The sequence below is a fragment of the Episyrphus balteatus genome, chromosome 2 (assembly GCF_945859705.1).
Source record: "Episyrphus balteatus chromosome 2, idEpiBalt1.1, whole genome shotgun sequence".
NCBI classification, from domain to species: Eukaryota; Metazoa; Arthropoda; class Insecta; order Diptera; family Syrphidae; genus Episyrphus; species Episyrphus balteatus.
In genome coordinates, this window is record NC_079135.1 from 43,102,999 (window position 1) to 43,126,976 (window position 23,978).

The 23,978-nt window shown below is 31.3% G+C and overlaps 1 protein-coding gene across 18 annotated transcripts in view; it reads left to right on the plus strand.

Moving 5' to 3' along the window:
- LOC129911788 (cell adhesion molecule Dscam2) overlaps window positions 1-23,592 on the plus strand; it is a 260,258-nt gene extending 236,666 nt beyond the window's left edge. For 4 of the 18 annotated variants that reach the window (XM_055989707.1, XM_055989718.1, XM_055989717.1 and 1 more), the window contains 10 exons: window positions 6,440-6,559; window positions 6,657-6,830; window positions 6,961-7,111; window positions 7,174-7,454; window positions 7,523-8,008; window positions 8,070-9,386; window positions 12,542-13,036; window positions 14,057-14,271; window positions 18,670-18,811; window positions 21,492-22,266. In XM_055989707.1, coding sequence (XP_055845682.1) covers window positions 6,440-6,559; window positions 6,657-6,830; window positions 6,961-7,111; window positions 7,174-7,454; window positions 7,523-8,008; window positions 8,070-9,386; window positions 12,542-13,036; window positions 14,057-14,271; window positions 18,670-18,811; window positions 21,492-22,012 — 3,902 coding nt within the window. In that variant the 3' untranslated portion in view covers window positions 22,013-22,266. Of the gene's footprint in view, window positions 1-6,439; window positions 6,560-6,656; window positions 6,831-6,960; window positions 7,112-7,173; window positions 7,455-7,522; window positions 8,009-8,069; window positions 9,387-12,541; window positions 13,037-14,056; window positions 14,272-18,669; window positions 18,812-21,491; window positions 22,272-22,445 lie in introns of those variants that run through there. The other 14 variants (XM_055989711.1, XM_055989724.1, XM_055989710.1 and 11 more) reach the window with 13 other exon arrangements.
- The last annotated feature ends 386 nt before the right edge of the window (window positions 23,593-23,978 follow it).

The following is a 23,978-nucleotide window of genomic DNA, read 5'->3' on the forward strand; positions in this document are numbered from 1 at the left end:
CAGTTAGAAATTTGTTATATGTTTAGACACAGAACCTTAGTGCTGAGAAATCAGACTTTATTTATTATTTTGGAATAGAATTTATTACGAAAACAATAAATAGTTGCTGTAACTCACCATTGTTAAACAATCATTAATTAATTAAGGTCACAAGAACAGGTATAAATTGTATATACTATACATATAAATATATTGTTCTAACGTGCATTTAGTAAGTGTGCGAGAAGAATTAAACTCAGATTCAATATTTTTGCTCAAAAGAAACTACTGTACACCAGGGTGTATGCGTACTTTTTTTTAAATCGATATTTGTTTTTTGCTAGTTCCCGTTTAGTGTTAAGTTACATTGTTGGCAATGTGAAAAAAACTGAAACATATTTATAATTTTATTCATTTTTATTCATAATATTGCTAAACAAATGTCGTCAGAACAAAAAAAAAAAAAATAATATTCGAGGAGATTTCCTAAAAAATATACAAAAATCCGGAAATTCTATTGTATCGTTGAGAAACTATTGTTTTTTGATCCTATATAATTTTTTGAATTCAAATAAAAGGGTTAAGAATGTAAAATCGTGGTTTTTTATTTTTTTTTAAATCTTAAACATTTCGAATAAACTCATCGAATTATAAACAAACAAATCAAACTTTTCTTGCATAAATACCGAATAAAAGAGTTTTAATATTCAAACGTTTTTCCTGAAAACACACTTTGGTGTATTTAGAACGTTGTTGTTCTAACATTCACTGCTTTGAAAGTCTATTTCCAAATAACATTTCAAGTATAGAATACACGTTTTTTTTTTTAATTTAATATTTAGTTTACTTTAAATATTTTTATTTAATTTATAGTTATGATTTCAAATTATAAACTTTAATTTAAAAATTACATTTAAGTTAAAATTAATTTTCTTTTGCACCCTTATAAGCTTTATGCATGATCTGTGTAAATTTTTAGCAATCCATAAATAGTACCTACCAATAACCTACCGCTATCGCAAAAAAATATATACTAACAACTACCGGAGTATATCCAAAAAAACTAACAAAACCAACAATCCATCCCAATATCATCGTTGAATTCCACTTCTGAGCTTTTGAAATCTCGTATATTCTCTTCCTATATGCTCGTCCTTCTCTACTTCTAAGCAACAACAACAACAAACACCGCTTAAGTCTAAGACGCCTTTTGACAAAAAAATTACAAACCCAATTTTTGTGTGTGCTTAAATATTGATTTTTGAAAGAAACTAATTCCATTCATAATGAAACAACGAAATGGAATTGTTTCTTGAGAAATAATTTATAATACCATCCGCCTTTATTTTCTCTACTGCTGAATATCATATAATATTTTTGCTGTATTGATCGAACCAAAACATAGCCAAACTCTCTGCCTAAACTTTATTATAAAAAAAATAAAAAACTACCAAAGTAAAATATCTCTGTTTTGAAAAAGCTTCGCAATCCCCCGCCAGTGTTTTTGTAAATATTATTATAATCTATTTTGAAAAAAAAAATAAATATATATTATTTTTTTTAGATTTTTGTATCTTCTTATTTGTAGCTCTTTGGAATATAATTAAAATTATGTGCCTCTTGTTTTTTGTGTTTTAGAAATTTTTTTCAATTCTATTTGAATGGCTTGAATCTCAAAGGCATGATGAACATGATTTTTTTCAAACTAAAAGTACTTAGTTTTTCTTGCACTGATACTCTTTTCTTTGCCAATGAATTACATTTTTTCTCTCTCATCTGCAACCCTAGTTAGTTAATTACACGATTTTTGGATATAACTTTTTTGTTTGATTTTTTTTTTTTTTCGTTTTTGTATTTTTATGCTTTTCAATCAAAATTTTTTAATTGGAAAAGAAGAATAAATGGCAAACGAATAATGTTTTTTTTTTCATTCATTTTTGTATAATGCCATTGTGTGCAAGGATTTTTTTTCAACCCAACTTTTGAGAAACTTTTTCTTTGCTAATTTAAAGTAAATAAGTAAAAAAGCGCTTTTATCCATGATGCTTTTTGTTTACTTATCCTTATAACCAGCTTTAGCTTAGTTTCTTTTTTGTTTAAATTTAATAAAAAAACAAATGCTTACTTTAAGAAATAATCCTGCTTAGCGAAGTGTCGATATTGAATAGTTAAATTAGACGGAAAAAAAAAACAAAACTATTTGATTTTTTTTTAGTTCTATATTTTTTGGTGGCTCAAATTAGCTGATTTAACTATTCAAATTGACCAGTTTTGCTGAATCGTTACAGTGGTGATCAAGTATATTATTTAAATGCTTTATTGCTTTGTAATACATATGTGCATGTGATGTCCCTCTCCTCTGTCAAAGAATAAAAATATGTTACTCCAAAATCATTGGTAATACTATTTTATAAGTGTCGTTAAATCACAAACAAATATTTTAAATATATAAAATTAAAAAAAAATGTTCTTAGTATATCTCTGTGATCCATTAAACTATTTCTATTAGTTCAAATCTTACAAGATATTTCAGGAAAAAAAAAGTTTAAAAATGAAAAAATAATTAATTAATGAATCGAATCTAAATTTTATAAGCTATAAGTTTTTTTCAAAAATTTTTTCTATTAAATTAACCCTATTTTTTGGTAAAATCAAAAACTTCAATCAGTTTTTTTAATTATACATGCTTTATTTTCAAATTATAAATATTGTATCTTTGTATTAGGTATTCTAAAACTTATTCGAATATTTTTACATTATGGCATAGTTTTAAGGTTGTTTTTTAAGAGTTCCACCTAAATCGTGTTGTTTTTTTTTTTCTGAATTTTTCCTAATCGATTATAAAATAATAAGTGATTATGACTAAAGTTCTTTCAAATTTTTCCGGATTTACTTAAATTTTGACTCCACTAACGATTAAGCTTAGGTATTATTATTTTGATTATTTTAATAGTAAGCTGACTTTGAATTATTAAATAGTGCATTCGCGCAAAGTGAATAGAAGGGCGCCATTTTTTGTTTCATTATATCTAATATATCTACTTGAAAATCATTTCGGAAACGCTTTCATAACTTGAAAAGTAAAATTCAAGTGATCAAAAAAGGAATTTGAATTAATTTAATTCAGATAAATTAATGCATGCTTCTAAAAAGAACTGCATTCCGAAGATAAATGATGTTATTGGAAATACAACAGGTTTCAGAATCTTCATCATATTAAGTGTAAATGTAGCTGTCAATAGTTTTCCCGGTAAGTCTTTAAACTAATTAATAGTCCTCTGTTCATAAAAAAAAAGAATTTAATTGTTATTAAAACAAACTTACAAAATGTTAATTATGAATATATTTTATAAATACTACACGTCTATAACGCGTGCCAGTTCTGTGTGTTTATATGTAGTAATCTATAAAAGGTAAGATAAAAAAAAAAAAAACACTTTTTTTTCATGAAACAAAGAATTGAACTGATGCTTAAAAAAATAAATTTCCTAAGAAAACTGGTGTATTTTATCTAATAAACCAAACGTCCCAAAAAACTATTCAATAGTATTTTTTTGTGTTCTTTGTATTGTACTTATACATATGCTCTTTTTCCTTGTGAAAACTTTGTAGACAAAAATTTAAGTCATTTTTCTTTTACCTATATAATTCATAAACCGCTTAAGATAATAATAGGGAAAATATGCCAGATAGAAAAGTTTACTGTGAATCATATTGTATAAAAAACTCAATTTCGACATAAATTGAATTTATATTGTTATCCCTTGTGGCCAAAATTTGTCATAGATAGATTACATTCCTTTTTAATCAAATACAATTAATCATTTTACACCACTAACTTTCAACAATTAACGTGCATTACCTTGGTTTCCAAGAAGACTTAAACTAAGATTCAATATTTAGCTTTGTTTAAAAAGAAAGAAACTATTGTACACCAGGGTGTATACGTACTTTTTTTACATCGATACTTATTTTTTTTTTTTTCTAGTTCCCCTTTAGTGTTAAGTTATATTGTTGGTAATGTAAAACAAAACTGAAATTTATTTATAATTTTATTTAAAGTATTGTTAAAAAAAAGTAGAAAAATGCAGGAATTGCAAATATTCTCATGTATTGTACTTGCCTTACGTGTAATGCAAAACTAATTTATATCACAAGCTAAATTTCCAATACATGAGTATGTTCTTGTATCGAAAACTCTTGTGGGTAGTATTGAAAAACTTGAAATTTAAGGGAGTGCATTTTACAGTGCCGTGAAATGTAATGCTTATATTCCTATGCAGATGATTTTGTATCAAAATTAGATTTACAATCGAAGTTAAAAGCTTCTAGTTAACAGTTCAAAGTCGGGAAAAAAATAATATTAAATTTTCTGGCATACATATGTACATATTTGTTCACTTTTTTTTATTTTTAATTATAATTGCTTTGTAAAAATTAATTTTTGTGTCGCAAAAAAAATAATTTTATTTTTATTGTTCTATTTGATACGGGAAAAAATTAGTGTTTCAAAAAAAAATGTTTTTTTTTTAAGAACTTTTAAAAACCGTCAGGGCATCTTTTGAATATAACTCCGCTAAAATATGAACCCTTCAAATGATTTTGAGGCTGTTGATTTCGAATTTTAAAATGTTCATACCAATAACATGGGGAACATTTTCCGCTAAACTTATTACAAACTTCAAAAGTTGTTCAAGTTCAAATGTCAACCTACCCTAAATTCGGGAGATTTTGATATCTTGGGATCGCGAAATGATGCACGAATTTAAACTGAACTTCATATTTTTACCTCGGTTTTTAAATTATACTTTGCTATCTAGCAAAAAAAACTTACTTTTCGATTTAAAATTACTATTTTTAGTCCAAAAGCTCTCAAAAAAATCTGTGGATTATTTTTAAATGTAAAATAAAGAGGAATAGCTAATTAGAAAAAATAGTCCTCAAATAGTTTAAGTTTTGTATCATTCAATTCAAAAATTCAAGAGATTAATAGCATACATTTCTACCGGAACGAATTTCAAAAAAATTAGAATAGGTATAAATTCGTAGTGTTTGGTATAAATATAATAATATAATATAAAAATCAAAAGACTGCTTTTTTGATACACCAATATTCTCACTATTTTCAACAATTAACACTGGCCGAACGTCTTTAGTTGACTATATCTAATTATGTAGAATAATACTTTAAAAAGCTGTCAATTAACTTTTTTAGTAAACATTTGAAAGCCTTAAATGGAAAATTCCCATTTTGTCAGTTATAATGTTTATACCAAATACAACAAAAATTTTAAACTCTATACACCTTGATACTGGTCAAAATAAGAGCAATGTGAATAAAATGTTTAGTTAATTTAAATGCGTTCTTGAACTACGTTGAATTATTTTTTTGCTGAATTATGAAAGCGCTCCCAGAATGATGTTTCGGGTAAGTTTGATGAAATGAAATAAAAATGAGGCGTAAGAAATCATACGAGAAAATAACTTAAAAATTTTGATTAAATCGAATATATGTAGGTATACTTCTATAACAGCATTAAAATGTGGATTGATTTATCTAATATTTTTTTTTTTTTTTTCAATTATGTATTTACAACAATACTTATTATGAGGTTTTTTTTTCGTTGGAATAGAATTGTTCATTGTAAGCAAATATTTTACCCTAATTACAATATTTACATTATTTTTCTAGTCTTCTTAAATTCGGAGAAATTCTTTTCATAAAAAATAAATATTAATTTTAGTTATATATGTATGTATTTATTATTTATTACATACAAAACTGTGCCATACAAATTAAGAAATAAACATATTATAGAAATACCTACTATATCTGCTATAAAATAAAACAAATAAATAAAAAATATCACCACTGTATTAAAATATTACTAATACAGTCTAAAAAAAAAAAAACTTAAAAACAATTAAATAAGTCTGATAAAAGTGAAAAAAAAAAATACAACAAAATTGTTCACTCTACGTTGTATATTGTACAATAATCTAACTATTTTTTTTTTCCATAAAATTCTTTATTACAATAAATCGTTGCACACAGTTTATTTATTTTTATGTATCATTTTGTTTTGTGTAAAATAATTTCAAATATATAAATATTTTTGCAATAAAAATCAATCTAATTGGACTTTTTGGATCATTTGTTCCGTTTTTTTTGTTTTTCTTTTTCGTTTTTTGTTTGAATTATGAAACATGTTTTTTGTTTTGCATAAAAAATATAAATATTCATTAAGACCTAGATATATTATATATGATTAAAAAAAAATATATAAAATTAACATCAAATTTCCCCCAAAAAACCCTCCACCCTCGCCCTCAAAATATTTGTATTCCTCTTTCACTCAAATCGTGTATTTTCTATTCCCACTTCATCAAAAAACAAAATGAATGAATGAAAAACATAAAAAAAAAAACATCACAAAACAAAAAACCATTGAAACAACAGTTCCGCCACGTTGGATTGTCGAACCAGCCGACGTAAATGTGGAACGAAATCGACACATCATGTTGCACTGTCAGGCACAGGGTGTACCCACCCCCAGTATTGTTTGGAAAAAAGCGACAGGTACGGGTGAGAGATGTTTTCCGGTCCAGTAGATCTACAAAAATTATATCATGTTGCATACATTGTTCTCTCTGCTTTTTGTATGTTGCGCATACAGGTAGCAAATCAGGGGAATACGAGGAAGTAAGGGAGCGGCCATTCACCAAATTACTGGGAAATGGGTCGCTGTTGCTGCAACACGTTAAGGAGGACCGTGAGGGGTTCTACCTGTGTCAGGCGAACAATGGCATCGGCACTGGAATTGGAAAGGTCATTCAGCTTAAAGTTAATTGTGAGTGTTCCATGCGAGAAGGACACTTCTCTATGTGCCTACTATACCTTACCTACACACATATTCTCCCTGTTCGATGTGATGCTTTTTTTCTTCCTTTTTTACTTTTTTTGTGTGTGTATTGTTGCAGCTTCTCCCTATTTTTCGTCCACATCGAGGTCGGTGACAGTGAAAAAGGGCGATACTGCTTTGCTGCAGTGCTCGGTCAGTGGGGACAAGCCAATCAATATTGTTTGGATGAGGTCCGGAAAGAACACCCTGAATCCGTCGACAAACTACAAGTGAGTTTGGTTACTGCCTATTTAGGGTAACCTTGTACTTTAATCGCTTGCATGAGTTACAGGATTTCGGTGAAGCAGGAAGCTACTCCAGACGGGGTGTCAGCCGAGTTGCAAATCCGCAGTGTTGAGGCAAGTGACAGTGGACCGTATTTCTGTCGTGCCAGTAATTTGTATGGCAACGACCAGCAATTGGTTCAGTTGCAAGTACAAGAGCCACCCCAAGCCCCCACTGTATTAGAGGCAGCTATGGTGTCGAGTAGGTCGGTAAATTTGAAATGGCAGCCTAGGAATACAAACACTGCTGAAGTGTCAAAGTACATTGTGGAATTCAAAGAACTAGACCGTAAGTGTGAAATTCGGTACAAACCGATTGAAAGCTTATTGATATGACAAATCGTCGTTATTTTGCAGCCCTTTTCATAGAGCAATGGCAACAAATGGAAGTTACAGACCCACCGCAGTTTACGGCTTTGATTGAGAACTTGAAACCAGCGACGCGTTATTCCTTTCGCATTATTGCTGAGGGAACTGCTGGTCGTAGTGCTCCAAGTCAAGAGTTAACAATAAAAACCGAACCGCAGCGACCAGCGGGACCACCGTTGAATCTCTCTGTTAGGCCATTATCTTCGACCGAACTTCTGGTGAGTTGGGTAGCTCCATTGGTTGAGCTACGCCATGGTGATATCCAAGGCTACAATGTTGGGTATAAGCTTGCCAGCTCTGGTAGTTCGTCGTTTAATTTTACTTCGGTTTCGGGAGATGGAGAAGGTGGAACGGGTGAGCTTTTATTGGGAGGGCTCCAAAAATACGCACGGTACAATATTGTCATCCAGGCATTTAATCAGGTCGGACCGGGACCTCTGTCTGAACCGGTCTCTGCACAAACAATGGAAGATGGTAGGCTCATTTTTGTTTTGACTCTATTGATCAAGTTTAAAAATTTATATTTCCATTTCAGTTCCTAGTCGCCCACCGGATGACATTCGTTGCGCGGCCCTAACTTCACAATCACTTCAAGTTTCCTGGCAACCACCACCAATATACCATACTAATGGACTTCTTCAAGGCTATAAGCTTCTGTTTGAGCCAATTCTAGATGATTTTTCACCATCAAAAGACGAGGTAGAAAGTCGCAAGACAACTGCCCTGACCACCGTCTTAACAGGTCTCAGGAAATACACCAACTATAGCATACAAGTTCTAGCGCACACTAGAATGGGTGATGGAAGCCTATCGAATCCACTTTACTGCCATACCGAAGAAGATGCCCCCGAGGCTCCTGCGGATATCAAAGTCGTTGTAAGCTCACCGCAGTCATTATATGTGTCATGGCTGCCACCAACTGAGCCTAATGGTGTCATAACTAAGTTCAATCTGTACACAAGAGTTGTAAACGGTCGGGAAGAACTTAACAATGAAAAACGAAGTCTCCCATCGCAACAGGCCAATTATGAAGCGAAAAACCTTCATCCTCACATCGAATATCAATTTTGGGTGACTGCTTCGACACGCGTCGGCGAGGGTAAGAGCTCTCGTGTGGCATCACAAGTAACTACAAACAGAGTTCCTGCACGAATAGTGTCTTTCGGAGGTCCAATTGTCCGTCCGTGGCGTTCGACTGTTACCCTTCCCTGTACAGCAGTGGGAAAACCCAAACGTGAATGGTACAAGGCCGATGCACCTCTGAGACAAGGGGGACTTCATAATACTCAACTTCTCGACTCGGGAGATTTGATAATTTCCAGCCTCCAAGTGGGTGATAGTGGCAATTATAGCTGTCAAGTTGACAATGGCATTGGTACTGATCGTCTTACACACGTACTGATGGTACAAGTTCCTCCATCAGCACCAGTTTTGTATGTGACGAGTGCCACTTCGAGCAGTATTTTGATGCATTGGAAATGTGGATTTAATGGTAATGCACCAATTTCTGGTTACACTCTATTCTATAAACGTTCGGTTGGAAATCTGGAAGAAATGCATTTATCACGACATGCCTCCAGTCATGAGTTGAAAGGTCTAGTTTGTGGAAGTACATATCAGATACATTTAACTGCGCACAATAAAGTCGGATCATCACCGGCTAGTATAACACTGCATGTTCGGACTCAGGGTCAATCGCCTGGAATGCCATCAACTGCCAATTTACTATCACCGAATTCGACTTCGGTTGCTATAAGACTGCATACTTGGCCGGACAATGGCTGTCCTATGTTATATTTCGTATTGCAATATAGACCCGTATCGGATGTCATCGAAAAGGATTGGATATTAGGTAAGCGTTCAAAATATTTTGAAAAATGGCACATATTTTCTGAATTGCAAGTTTTTAATCCAGTTTTTTCTTCATGGATTTGAATTATAGAAAGTCCTAGTTTTCCTTTAGAAAGAAGCTAGAGAAAAAGAAAAAAATCATTGACTCGCTTTAAAACCCCCATATTCATATATCATACTTTCATTAATATTCCTGACACATACTTATCATAATACCGTGCACTTCCCTAACCCTAAATATAACAATTTTTCAAAAAAAAAAGATCATATAGGGTTTAGGTTTAGTAAATCCTACAAATTCAGAATCAAAAATAATCTCAAATTTCTTTCTCTTTTAGACAAGACATTTTGTGAACTCTTTTAAACCTTCATTCTTATTGGAACTGAAATTTTTTTTAAGCATTTCAAATTTATGTTTAACGAATTTTTGTTTTGTATCTGTTATTTCTGAAGTAAAAGTTCCGTTATACGGCAGACCAGGGGTCGAACTACGGTATACGTAAGTTAACTTATTGACGCTTTATTTCTCTATCATTTTCTTCTGATTAAAAAGAGAAAGCAATGATCAAAACGTTAATGAACGTATGATGTAGTTCGCATGGCGTGTTTAGTAAAGAAGGATCTAAAAATGTTCACCATAATATTTGTAATATAGCTGTATTTTATTTTCCTGCGTGAACCAGATCAGAAATCATTGTTTTTATTAGCTTTACAACAGAAGCAGGATTTTGTTTTGTTTTTATTTCGCAAATAAATACAATGATCCTGATCTAGATCACGAGGAAAATAAAACACAGCTTCTTCTTCACAAAGCAAAATTTTTGCAAAAGAATTTTTAGCCCGGCAGGAGTATTAATCCCAACCCTTTAAAGAGCCGTATCACTGATATTTCAAAAAGATCAAAATATATTTAATAATATTCTAACTTTTTTTTCAAAATTAATTTTATGAAAACTGCTTGATAAATATTTTTGAAAATTTGATTTTGTTAGTTGAATAAATTTGTTTTCATTTGCTTCGTTTGGGGTTTGAAATTATTTAAAAAGATGATTTTGTTATTTTAAAAACTAATTTTATTAAAAAAAAAAAAATACCGAAAAAACCGATAGCGAAAATGGGTTTAATTGTTTCCTCCGTTTTAACAGAATGTTTTAAAATAAAAGTATGGCTTTTTTAACACCATTTAAAAAAAATGCTTTAAAAAAATGCTGTATTTAAAAAATCATATTAATTTTTCACATTTTTTTTTTTGCTTGAAAATTAGTCCTTTTTTTTCAAAAAAAATAATAAATCTAAAAACTTTTATTTTGTTTAAGAAACAAATTGCTTGTACCAGCCTCTTTTTTCCTTCACCCCTATGGCCATCTATTGTGATCCCTTCATTTTACAATTTTTTGTGCCTGAAAAATAACAAAGAAAAATAAACACATTTTCTCGACTGTTGTTTGTTTATTTCTTTTTGAACAAAAGCCTCGATTTTTGTTTGTTATTTTGCTCTGAAAACCTCTGTTTTTTTGCATTCAAATTGTAATATCTTTCGTTCTAATTTCAACTTTGGAAATTTTTATACATTTTTGAAAACTGCAATAACACGACCAGTTTTCAAAATAATAAACCAGTGCCACACCATACAAATTTTTTTCAGGGTGTTGCTCTGAAATAAAAGAAAGAAATTGAGTTTTTATAAAACATGAAACTGTTAATTAATTTGCGACAAAATGGCGTATGAAATAAAAAATATTTTGATTAATTAATTATTTCTTATTATTTGGCATTGTTTTAGTGAAAGAATTGTGAAAAACAAAACTCAATTATGAGCGGAAGAAGCCAAATACTGTTGCAAAGTCGGGATTTTTCGAAATTTCACAAAAACTGCATTAAATCGAAAACCGTAAGGATTTGGGATGAACAAGTTACCAAATTCTGAGAGCCCTGAAGTTGGACTATCAGCATATTTCGTTTGATCCATTACTTTTGGGACACCCTGTATAAAATTATTTAAAGAGATGATTTTGCTAGAAAATATTTTGATCATAATAATTTTGAAGTCCGTTTTCAATATACCTACTCCTACATATTTAATTTTTTGTTTAATAAAATGAGAGTTAGGTACCTTAAATTGGGGCTTTTAAAAACCAATTTTGAAAACCCACTTTGAGAATTGTATGTTTTATATTGCATTCATTAATCAGTGCGTCCAAACAGGCGATTGGACTATCTCCTAATTTGAAACAAATGACTGTAGTGTACCTAATTATAAAGGTTCATTTTATTTTTCCAACGGCTTTTAAATATGCAAAATTTTTTGGAAACAGCTGTTTTTACTAAGCAAGATGCTTGTGCTTGCAATGCCCAAAGAAGTTTGTTTTTCTCCAAAAATTTTTTAAAGAAAAAAGCAGTTTTGGTGGCATTCACATATTTTTGGTTATTTGACAATATAGCGGAGAAAAAACATCAATGTTGTTTCATTAAAGATATAACTATCAGAACTATTGATAAAATTTTAGGCAGCAAATCACTCCTTTTGTACTTTAAAACTTGGAACCAATGACTATATACAAAAGTCCTTATCTTAAAAAAATTTCAGTTCACGCCACCGAAAAAAAGGAATTATTTTATACAATAAATAATAATACCTACACCAAAGATAGCAATGCATTTTCAGTCCGGTAACTGACCAAATAATATTAGAATAAATAATATAAAGATGATTTATTTACATTTTTCATATTTCACCAGATTTATAATTCATGATTTAAAGTTCTTGTAAGCAAGTTGACGGCACACAAAATATTCACACCCAAAACTTTTAACTATTTGAATTTATATCTTTGTCCTTGTGTCATATGTTCATTGACCTGTTCTTTAACTTGATTCATAGAATTTCCGGTTGCAAAACATATCTCGTTTCAACAATGCCTTTATGCCTTATGCTTCTAGCTACATCTCACACCATTTATTACCATTCTTTAGAACTCTATATTCACCTAATTACCTACCCCTAGTATCGTATGCACAAAAGATACCATTCAACCATTATCTCATAATGCTAAATCATCAGGTTCTGTTTTCTTTTTCTTGACTCAAACAATATCCTCTTATCTTTCCTTTTCTTATATATACTCCTTTTACTCCTTTTATTGTTAACTCTTGCAGTTTCAAACGCACTTAAACCACAACGAAGATTCATCATTTCTGGACTAAATCCATCAACTCTCTACCAAATGAAAATGGAAGCTCACAACGTGGCCGGAGTCTCAAATGCCGACTTCACATTTGTCACCTTGACCAAAGACGGTGACCCACCACCACCCGAGATAGTGCAACGAGGTCATCGCTCCAACATATTCTATGGCAACATCAATCTCCTGATTCCCAGCATAGCTGCTGTCTCGGGAATGATTTGCACCATAGCGCTCGTAGTTATATGCTACCGGCATAGTAAGTTTGAAGAGGAACCTTTCTCTGTTGATATTGTACGTATGAGTAATTTTTTTTTTTATTTTAATGGTCTCGTCCCGCCAATAGAACAAAGCAATCGACTACAAAAGGAGTCCTTGGAAAATCGACAGAACAACGAAGCTGCACAGCGTGAACGCTACTATGCAACGATTCATAAAGTGTCCCTGCAGAACAATGAAAAAATTCCTGGTAAATTAAAAACAAAAAAAAATAAAAAAATGAATATGAATGTGAATATAAATTTGCAAAACAATCGCACTGAATCCCAATTTATGCATATTGCACATAAATTATTATCTCTATTGACACTTGGCATCACGGCACCTAGTGGATAGCGACGGAACCCCGAAAGTTATATAGATTATTTTCGGATTTGCCGCTCAATGTAATTTCCATAAGAAAAAAATAAAAAAGACCTCGAAAAACATTTATTTTACGAATTAATTTTATATGTACGAGTATCAATTTTATGATTGCAAAATGATAATAATATGTGTTTATATCTAAATCAGGTTTAAAATATATCAAAAAGTATAATAATACCTGTGTAATTTGTATTTAAAAAGTGCAAGCGAATCGCCTGAAAACAACAAAAAATACTATAAAAAATATAAAAATTATTAAATTATTCTTTTATTTGTTTCACTTTTTCACAAATAATAGTAGGTAAGCATTTTTTTTTATTTTCAACAATCTTGAAAGAAAATTAAACCAAAATAGTTTCTATATTTTTTGTAGTATTTGTTGTTGTTTTCCTGCGATTTGCTTCTCTTTTTGGAGACAAATTAAATAGGAATTATTATTCTTTTTGATATATTTTAAACCTGATTTAGATATAAACACATATTATTATCATTTTACAATCATAAAATTGATACTCGTTCATATAAAATTAATTCGTAAAATAAATGTCTTTCGAGGTCTTTTTTGTTTTTTTCTTATGGAAACTACATTGAACTGCAAATCGAAAAAAAAATCTATATCATTTTCGGGTTGTCGCTACAAGTGGTAGATGGCGTGGAAAGCTATTTCCCAAGTCACAATAAGGGAACGCATGGCGCGCGCGTTCACATATGCATATATAGCATATCTCTCTAGTAATTGCCCTGCGGCTTGCGCGGGGCTAACACTAACAACAACTCCTCCAAACACTCAGCTAACTTTTCATTTTTAATTTATTCTTCTTTTTGTATTTTTATATTCCAACAGAGACATCCGAAGACATCTCGCCGTATGCAACTTTCCAATTGTCTGAGGCTAGCACTCTAGCGCAGCCCCATCACACTGGACCTGCCAACACCTTGCTGCATTCGTTCATGTACCATGAGCGGGCTTTAGCAGAGGGTTGTTCGTCACCACCACCACCCGCGGTACTTAAATCAACCACCCGACACAATTCCTCGTCCTCACCATATTACAATATCGTGCGTTATACCGTTGTTTTCGGTTTGAGTTCATTTTTTTTGTATTCTTCTACTACTACTACATACTACTACTATTTTGCTCTCTCTCATTCGTAATTGGCCGCTTCATTATTATGTGACTTTCAATTGTTTTGTTCGTATTGTATTTTTGTAAAGTAATATCTCATCATGTCTCGCTCAGCAGTCAGCTAGTACTTGAGCAATTCCTCGGAACTGATGCTTGATGATGCTAGAGTAGTTGGAGAGTAGCGAACGCTTGGTATAATCATACACTTTGGTTCAATTGGTTAGATACACTTTATTAATTTGTTTTTAATTTCAATTTTATTTTTTCAATTTTCATAAACAAAGTTTGAGAACTAATCATAATCAAGGTCAGATATTTGGATAAGAATAAGACATTTTATAAATTAGATAGGTACGCCATCTTGAATTTTAACACTTCTATATAACACACTTGTATTTAACACTATGAGAGATAATAATGAATTATATGCAAACTGCAAACAAATAAACTTGAACTCATTTCTTACTTTTCATAACATTTTCTCGAGATCGATCCCAAACTAATATTCTGAAAAGTGAGAAAAGAGTTCCAGTTCAGCAAACAATTCGACTAACTAGAACTCGCTGCCGTTGATTCCATTAATAAATACTTCCACTGCGGACACCTGGGGAGTGTCTTGGCGGAAACACTCCTTGGAAAATTTTTTCTGCGAAAAAAGTTCCGCCGCCTTTAACGAAAAGTCCTCCGCCACATCAAGGATTTCTTCTATGTATGAAGATAAACCGACATATGTATATAGTATATATGCATTCTTGACTACAAGCGCCACTTTTCTGCTCCTCAATTTCTCAATAATTATTCATATACCATTCACCTTCATAATTCATTAATAAGTGCATCTCATCTAAGCCGTTCAGACTTGGCACAAAATTGAAGAGCCCTCCATTATTGGAAAATAAATTACCCATACAGTAATGAGTCACTTATTAGCAGTAACTCTTTCTGGGCTTGCCGCAAATTAATTTTTAAACAGTTTGAAGGAATGTCTACAGAATTGATAGGGTTTTAGCTGTTAACTTACTTTTTATTTAAGTTATTTTTAGGCTAAGATTTTGTATTTGCAGAGCCGTTGTAGATTGCCGTAATCAACTTCATACACAACATATTAAGATCACCCAAAATAAAAAATACTAATAACATCAGTAAATTTAATTTAAAAATAAAAAAACACTACATAAATTGAGGAGTAGTGAAAAACTAATTGACCCTTAATTCTCTAAAGAGCACGTAAGAGCACCCAATATTTGTTGTATTGGTTTAAGGAATATATTAACTAACTCATAAGTTTCAATTCATCGCAGAATAACGGGGTATACTAAAACAAAATCATTAAAGTTCAAATAATAACTTAACAAAAATAACAAGTTTTTATTATACTTGTTCTGGAATATTTACAAAAGGTGCAAAGAGATCTCAAAATGAATCCTAAACATTTTTGGAAATTTATTAATAGTAAAAAAAGTTCGTGTCCATATCCATCTGTTCTAAAGTCAAATGAAATGTCTAGCCATGACCCTCGAGTTATTACACAACTATTTTCAGACTTTTTTCAAGGCGCCTTTAACTGTGATACTAACAACTGTGATACTTTAAACTGTGATACTTCGATCTGTGATAATTTTGACGAAAATTGTCAAAGATTTGACTTTTTGAAACCTTTTTCATACTTGACTGATATAAACTTTGTTATAAATACTGACAATATTTCAAAGTTTATATCTAATCTTGACGACAATTGTGTACCTGGTCCTGATGGTATACCTTCTATTGTTATAAAAAACTGTGCAAGTCAATTATTGTCACCTCTTTCTGTACTTTTTAATTTGTCGTTATCTTCTTGTGTATTTCCTTGTATCTGGAAAAAATCATTTATTATCCCTCTACATAAGAAAGGAAAAAAAAACGAGGTCCAAAACTATGGACCTATAGCAAAGTTGTCGGTTATTCCGAAACTCTTTGAGGCTATTATTTGTGAATCTTTGTCTTTCTATTTTAAATCAGTTACTGTCCCAAATCAGCACGGATTTACAAAAGGCCGCTCTATCGTGACTTTTCTCATGGAATTTGCCGAAAATTGTATTGAGTCATTTAAAACTAAGAAACAGTTAGACTGCGTCTTTACAGACTTCAGCAAGGCGTTTGACAAACTCTCGCATAGAATTTTGTTAAGTAAGTTGAGAGCTCTTGGATTTAATGAAAACTTTGTTAAGTGGCTTCAATCTTATTTATTAAATAGATCATACTCGGTGCTTTTCAATGGTTGTCCATCAAAATACTTTTGTGTTAACTCTGGAATACCGCAAGGCAGCCATTTGGGCCCTATACTTTTTATAATATTCATAAATGACTTACCATCCGTCTTGAAACATTCGAATTGCCTTATTTATGCGGATGATGTTACAATCTTTAAAACTGTCTCTAATGTTCGTGATTGTAAAATGTTGCAAAGTGACCTTAACTCATTTTTCGATTGGTGTGTTCGTAATTGTTAGCTTCTTAATGTCAATAAATGTAATTTTATGAGTTTTACGAGAAAACTATCTAAAATTCCTTTCAATTATTTGTTAAATGGAGTTTCCTTGTCGAATGTAAGTCAAGTTTCTGTTCTTGGTGTCTTATTTGATCCTAAACTGGAGTTTATTGAACACATCAATTCCATAAGCAATAAAGCCAATTCGCTTCTCGGTTGGATTAAGAGAGAGTCACGTCAGTTTTCCGATCCTTTTATTGCAAAACAGCTATTTGTAACTTTTGTTAGACACATCCTAGAGTACGCTTGTCAGGTTTGGTCACCTCATTATGAGTGTCACATAGCGAGGCTAGAACGAGTTCAAAAAAGGTATTTGCGGTTTGCCTTAAGAGGCTTAGGATGGGACAACCCTTACAACCTCCCCCCATACATAGACAGGCTCAAACTTATTGACATGCCTTGTCTTCAGAAAAGAAGGTCTTATTTATGTTTTTCGTTCATTGTAAAATTAATTAATGGGAAAATAGACTCTTTGCACCTTTTGTCTCGCATTAATTTTAATATTCCTCAACGCAATTTCAGAAATGTCCCCAATAGTATATTAATCTCAAACTATCGTACCAATTACGAACGTTTTTCTCCTTTAAATGTAATGTTCAGTTTATTTAATGTTTTCAATAATAGATTTCATAATTTATTTGACCAATCACTTAATTTATCTCCTAAATTTCAATCAGATTTTTAATCGATTTTGTAATTTATACCTAATTATAATGTTTTGTTAAAATTTGTAAATTAATGTAAATTGAAGCTAGTATTTAGCTGTACTAAATAAATAAATAAATAAATAAAAAAGCTTCAACGTCATTTTGGCTGTTTTCTAGTTTCTGTTTTTGTGTGGGGTAATTCATTACAAACAAATTTGTACCGGTGATTATAAGAACAGATATTCTTCTTTCAGAAACTGTTTAAATTTTCCCGATATCTCGTTTATTGCTCGAGATATCTTAAGTTTCAGTTAGTAAGCCAAAGAGAAACTAAATTGAATCTAAAGTTTAAGTCCCTGGTCATAAAATTTTTGCCACAAGGTTTTTAAGTCGCTAAACTCGAATCCGCAATCAAAAAAATTCTATTAGCTTCCGTTCTTGAAATATAACCGTTATAAAAAAAAACCTTTTTTTTGCATTTTATAACTGTAATATTTCAAGAATGGAGGCCAATAGAATTTTTCTGATTGCGGATTCGAGTTCAGCAACTTAAAAACCTTTAGAAAAGTATATTTTGGTTCTTGTGGCAAAAAAAGTTTAATTTGTTTGGACAGTGCTATTTCTGAGTCAAAGACCACTCCTTAAATTTTAAATATCTCGGGCAGTAAAAGAGATATCGGAAAGATTTAAGCATTTTTTGGAAGAATAAAACCAGTTCTTATAGGTACCGTTACAATTTTTTTCATAATGAATTACCCCACATAAAAACATAACATCCAAAACAGCCAAAATGACGTTTTTCGGCATTTTCTAACAGTAATATTTCAATTTTTCGAGAGAAAACAAAATTGAAATAAAATATGAATTTCTGTGTACCCTAACCAAGTGATTCGATGTGTATGTACTTTATTATAATTTTTTTGTTAATATTTTTTTTTTCTTAAATCCGCCACTGAATAGGGCGCGTGTTGTTTATTTATTTTTGTATTATTTTTATGTTTATTTTTTTTTTTTTATAATTTCTTCCCATTTTATACTTTTTGTTGTTTTTAATTTATGCGTCGCTTATTTTGTAGTATTTAATTGGTACTTTTTCAATTGGTACTTGTGTGTTAAATGACTTTTTTGTTTTTATTTTATTTCCTTTAATATAGACTTCGAAAAACCGCAGAAGGCATTCGCGAAAAACAGAACCAGAGAGTGAGGAATCTGAATCAGATCCAGACCAATTGACATCGAGTCGAACTGAATCATCAAATCAGCATGAGGCCAAAATAAAGCACAGTAAGTTAAACAGTTAAGTATGTAGGTACTTTAAAAAAAAAATGGGAAATGAAACGTGAGTTTATGTAAGTATTTGTTGATGCTAAATACACAATAAAAAAACAAAAACTCATGAGTAAAGGGATATTTAAAGGATATTCCATATTATTCGTTCTACGCACCCTTTATCTGAAATAGGTTGGTAATTCGTTTTTTTCATGTTTCCAAATCCAATTGAAAAAAAATATTTATGGGAAACCAGTCTCCATCACATTTACTCAATCGACAGCGGTTGTAATAATTTTGGTCCCTCATAATTAGCATTTTTAGGTTAAGAAGAAAAATAGCAAGAGAATTAAAGTTGAGATTTCAAGTCATAAGCATTGAAGATTAAAAAGATTTTTGTATAAGCTCTAAAAGTTAAGATTCTTGTTGCTAGAAACACATTTTTTTAGTCTTGAGATCAGGATTGTAAAAATATCAATTTAAAAAGAAATGCATTTGAAATTTAAAAAAAAAATTATTTATTGCAAATAAAAAAAAGTTTGCATTAAAAAAAAAAATATTTATTGCAACACTTAAAAAAAAAATATTTATTGCAACACTGAAAAATTGTCAAAATTGTAAGAAATTCGACGAATATTAAAAAGAAATATTTAATGCTTATATTTTGCATAGAATTTTTTTTTTCATTGCAGAAAATGTTTTAATTTGCAATAATTTTTTTTTAATGCAAAATATTTTTATTTGTAATAAAAATTCTATATTCAATTCAAATTTTTTTTATTTGCAATAAAAATTTTTTTAATGCAAAATATTTTTAGTAGCAATAAATTTTTTTTTTTTCAATGCGCAAATATTTTTCAGTTGTAAAAAAAAAAATTTTTAATGCAAATATTTTTCAGTTACAATAAATATTTTTGTTTTTAATGGAAATTTTTTTTTTATTTGCAATAAATTTTTAATTTGTAATATAAAGAAATTGCATTAATAAAATTAAAAAAAATGATACCTAATTTGAGTTAAGATCCTTCTTTCTACTACATTGTAATTTATTTTTATTTCATGTTTTGTATCCTTTTTTTTATAACATAATTGGCAACAATTCAACAATAAAATAGTATTTTTTAAAGAAAATAGATAGGAAATTTGGAAAAATTGTTGCTTATTAAAAAAATCCAAAGAATAGTTTAGTAAAAGATCTAGAAGTAGGTACGTATACATATGTTTTACATATTTGACATTTTTTGGACTTTTCTTTCAAAATTTTTGAATTTTTTTTTTTTTCATTGGACATGAGCTGTTATACCTATCTGAATTCAATATTGAACACCTTTTTGATGTCAATACAACTATTTTAACTTATTCTTCTGGTCGAACAAAGAACTTCTATATAAACGCTTATTCTCTGAGCCTGTTGGGGCCGGCATTTTTAATTACAAACCAAATTGAAGATTTTTTGTATTCTCTTTACTTATATCATCCAGTGTAGCGAATTTCATGAGTTTTGGTCAAAAAATTACCGTGCAAATGATTTTTGACGCCAAAAAGCACAGAAGGCACCTCTGTTAAACGATATCATTAAATGTCTAGTCCACGCAATTGATCAAACAAAATTCTCTGCTCTGATCTATTTTATTTTAAGGGGCCCCCATTTCCATGAACCAACGCAAATATTTTTTTTTTTTTTTGCGAAGGCATGTAGCCAAAAATGTTCATCATTACTGCAGACAGTTTTGCAATAAAATTGTTAATCTTTTTATTTCTAGTTCTTGCGTTAAAGACCTTTTTGTAGAATTCAGCCTGGTTAAGGAATCAGACAAGGATGCTTGTTTAGGTTTACGGATAGCTGCGTTTGACCTTACATAAAACGCGAAAACAGACTGCTAACTGAACCTCTAACCTTATTTTTCACGAGTCGATTTTAACCGCACGATATGTCACACTGCTTAAGTCGGCTAGAATTTTCCTATGGGGATTGTCACTTTAGTCACCTACAGCTTACGTTCACACGAGTCGAAAAGCTTCGCCGCACGGCAAAAATCGACTCGTGAAAAGTCGGCATTATTTTCCATCTGTTAGACTGTAATCAGCTAGTCCGTTTATCAAAAAATTACTTATGGAAGTTCATGCTGCCTTATTTCAAGCTCTGTTCCTATAAGTGTCAAAAATCAATTAATTTCAATCAATTCATTCTCCTAAACTATTTTATTCGTTCAAGTTAAATTTTATACCTAAATATAAGGTAAATCGAGACTTCTTGAGTGAATGAATTGATTTCATTATGCAGACTCAACATTTTTGTGTACTTCATCTGGGTAGTCTTCTTCTTCCGCATGGATAATACAGAAACTTTACCCCCCTCTTTTTCGTGTTCTACCCCTACTACCCTCAGAAGTGATACAAACCTTATCACCAGTTTAAGGATTAAGCAACCTTTGGTATTTGATTCTATCGCAAACAAAAATAAAGCGGCTCTTTCCCAATCAAATCATTCATTCAAAATTGTTTTTAAAAAATCCATGCATACCTCTAACCTTAAATGTTGAAAAGTTAAACACCCTTGATTTGTAATTATTTTAATGTGAATTTGTCTTTCATTAATAATTCCAGCCCAGCACTAAACATTCCACCACCGATCTTCTTTTATTATTTTCTTATCTCACCAACCTTTCTTGTTTTTTTCTTTTGTGTTTAATGTCATATTTTACAGGTATCATCTACCATGGAGCACAATCAAGCACATCCTCCGATCTCTCACCAATGTCCGAACAAAAATCATTGCCACGTCGCGGCAGATCAAGGTATCATCAACAATATCATTTTACGACAAACACCACACCCAGACACACAAAAACCACCAATCCGAATAATAACAAACAAATTCTATCACCACGTAGTAATAACAATTTAAAATTGTCCAATACGTTCAAGTCACAAGACTCCATACAATGTAATATCTCGACATTAGTCAAATCACCAATAACACCAAAGCCCGGTGGTGGAGGTGGAGGTGGAGGAGGTGGCGGCAATCTGCCACCGCCACTGCCACCAATGCTGCTTGCCCCAAAGCCATCATCGACTAAAATCGATTTGTTAGATAGTAATAATCCAGCTTCCCAATTCCGACCCATACCCCACAAGACAATCCCCTCCAACACAGACACAATCCTGAATCCTTCCACGGCACCATTGTCGTCGAAATTCTTTTCTGCGACAACGTTGCAAAAATAAAGAAGACCCAAGAAGACACACAAATTTCTTTTTTGTTGATACTTCCTTGTGATGGTCAGCTTACATCAGCTTCTTATAATTAAATACTCTCTCAATCTGTCAAAACCTATAAACATATAAAGTTATTTATAACGATTGTCATCCAGGTGCGCGGGCTGGGCCCCGGGGATCCTGTTAGAATAAATAAAAAAAAAAAATATACTATATTTTTTCGTTTCTATGTTAATACGGTTTCTGTAGCATCATTTTTAAGCATCATTCATTATGAATCAGTCCAAAAAAAAAACATAAAAATTTCAAAAAAAAAAAAAAAATTATACACACTGCCATCTTGTAGTAGAATGTTAAAGTTCAAAAAAAAAAAAAAATTAAACAAAAAAAAACGAAAAAAAAAAGATGTGAGAGATATACTGTGCCTGCTTATCCCGAACAGGGGAGGAGCCATGCGAGCACTACTTCCTTTGCAATTACAAGAGAATCTCGCCAGCGGCATCGGAGCTGGCAGTGGCTTCCATCAGATACCAATCGAGGGAAGCACTCCCCATAGGCCGGAGCTTTCGGAAGCCGAATGCGATATTGATACCTTGAAGAAGCTGAAGTTGGGTTTGCGATCATCGTTGTGGTCGCGACCATCCTCAACTGTCAGCAGCGTTATCCAACAGCAGCAACAGCAACCACAGCACTATCACCCACAACAGCACCATCCACCGCCATCACAGCAACAACAGCAACAGCAACAACAGCAGCAACAACAACACCAGCAGCTTCAAGAGCAACAACAGCAGGGATTACCTGCAAAGCGTCACTCCGATTATTCGATAGCGGTGTGAGATACGAACCAAGCTCTAATTTTTTAAAGTCCATGCATATAAATAGGCAAATACAATTTTTTAAGGCATATTTGTTCTTCTTCAAAAGTGTGTTTGGTTTTTAATTTTCATTTCATTTGGTTGTTATTTGAAGAACAGAACGTTAGGGTGTATATGATGTCGCAGACAAGTCAATTTGTTTCAATGGTCAAACATTTTGTATGCCAATCTGAATACGAGAAATAGACGCGTGGCTGAAGTACAAGCCCTTAATTCAATTATGAAAATGCGTTTTTGAAAAACTTGTAATCTTCATCAAAAACTGCAGTATTTTCGTAAAAGTTGACAGTTTATGAACAGGATATGAACGATATTTTAAGAAAATTACTCAAAAAAGCACTCAAAAGCTTTAAACTTGAGTAATAAATAATAATGAACGATATTTTAAGAAAATTACTCATAAAAGCACTCAAAAGCTTTAAACTTGAGTAATAAATAAAAAGTTAAAGTTGTAGAATTTTTATAGAAAAAATGGTGTTTGTCATTTTATAAATTGCTTTATTGTAATTGTAAGTAGTGAATTAGGTTTTGACTTGAAAAGTCTTGTATCTATTTCACAAAGTCACTCTTAAGCTCTCCTTGTTCGGAGCAACAAATTAAAAGTAATTTATTTCGATTTTTTTAAGAAACTCATAATTTTATGGAATTAGAAAGTTTGTAAATGACTGAATGAGGTTTTTTCGACGTGTGATTATTTTTTTTTTAAAGATTACCCGAAGGAAAAAGGCTGTAACTTTCAAAATCACTCAAAAGCTTTCAAAGGATAAATAAATAGAATCTAAAACATTATTATTCTGCATTTATTTTCAAACTTGAGAATGCCAAAGCGATTATTCTATAGAATTTGATATCAGAAATTAAGAGCCAGATCAATCTTCCCAATATCACTCGAAAGTTCGAAACTCACTCAAAAATAGTAATTTTTTGGCTTTTTTTTTTATTGTTTAGTACATCAATATCGTTCCTATAATTTAATGCAATCTCTGACAGTGAACAGATGAAGTTGGTGATTGAATTTTGACGTGCTGGATACTTAAGTCCCATAAACTACTCAAAAGCACTAGAATTTGCATTTTCGGGATCAATAAACAAAAAGT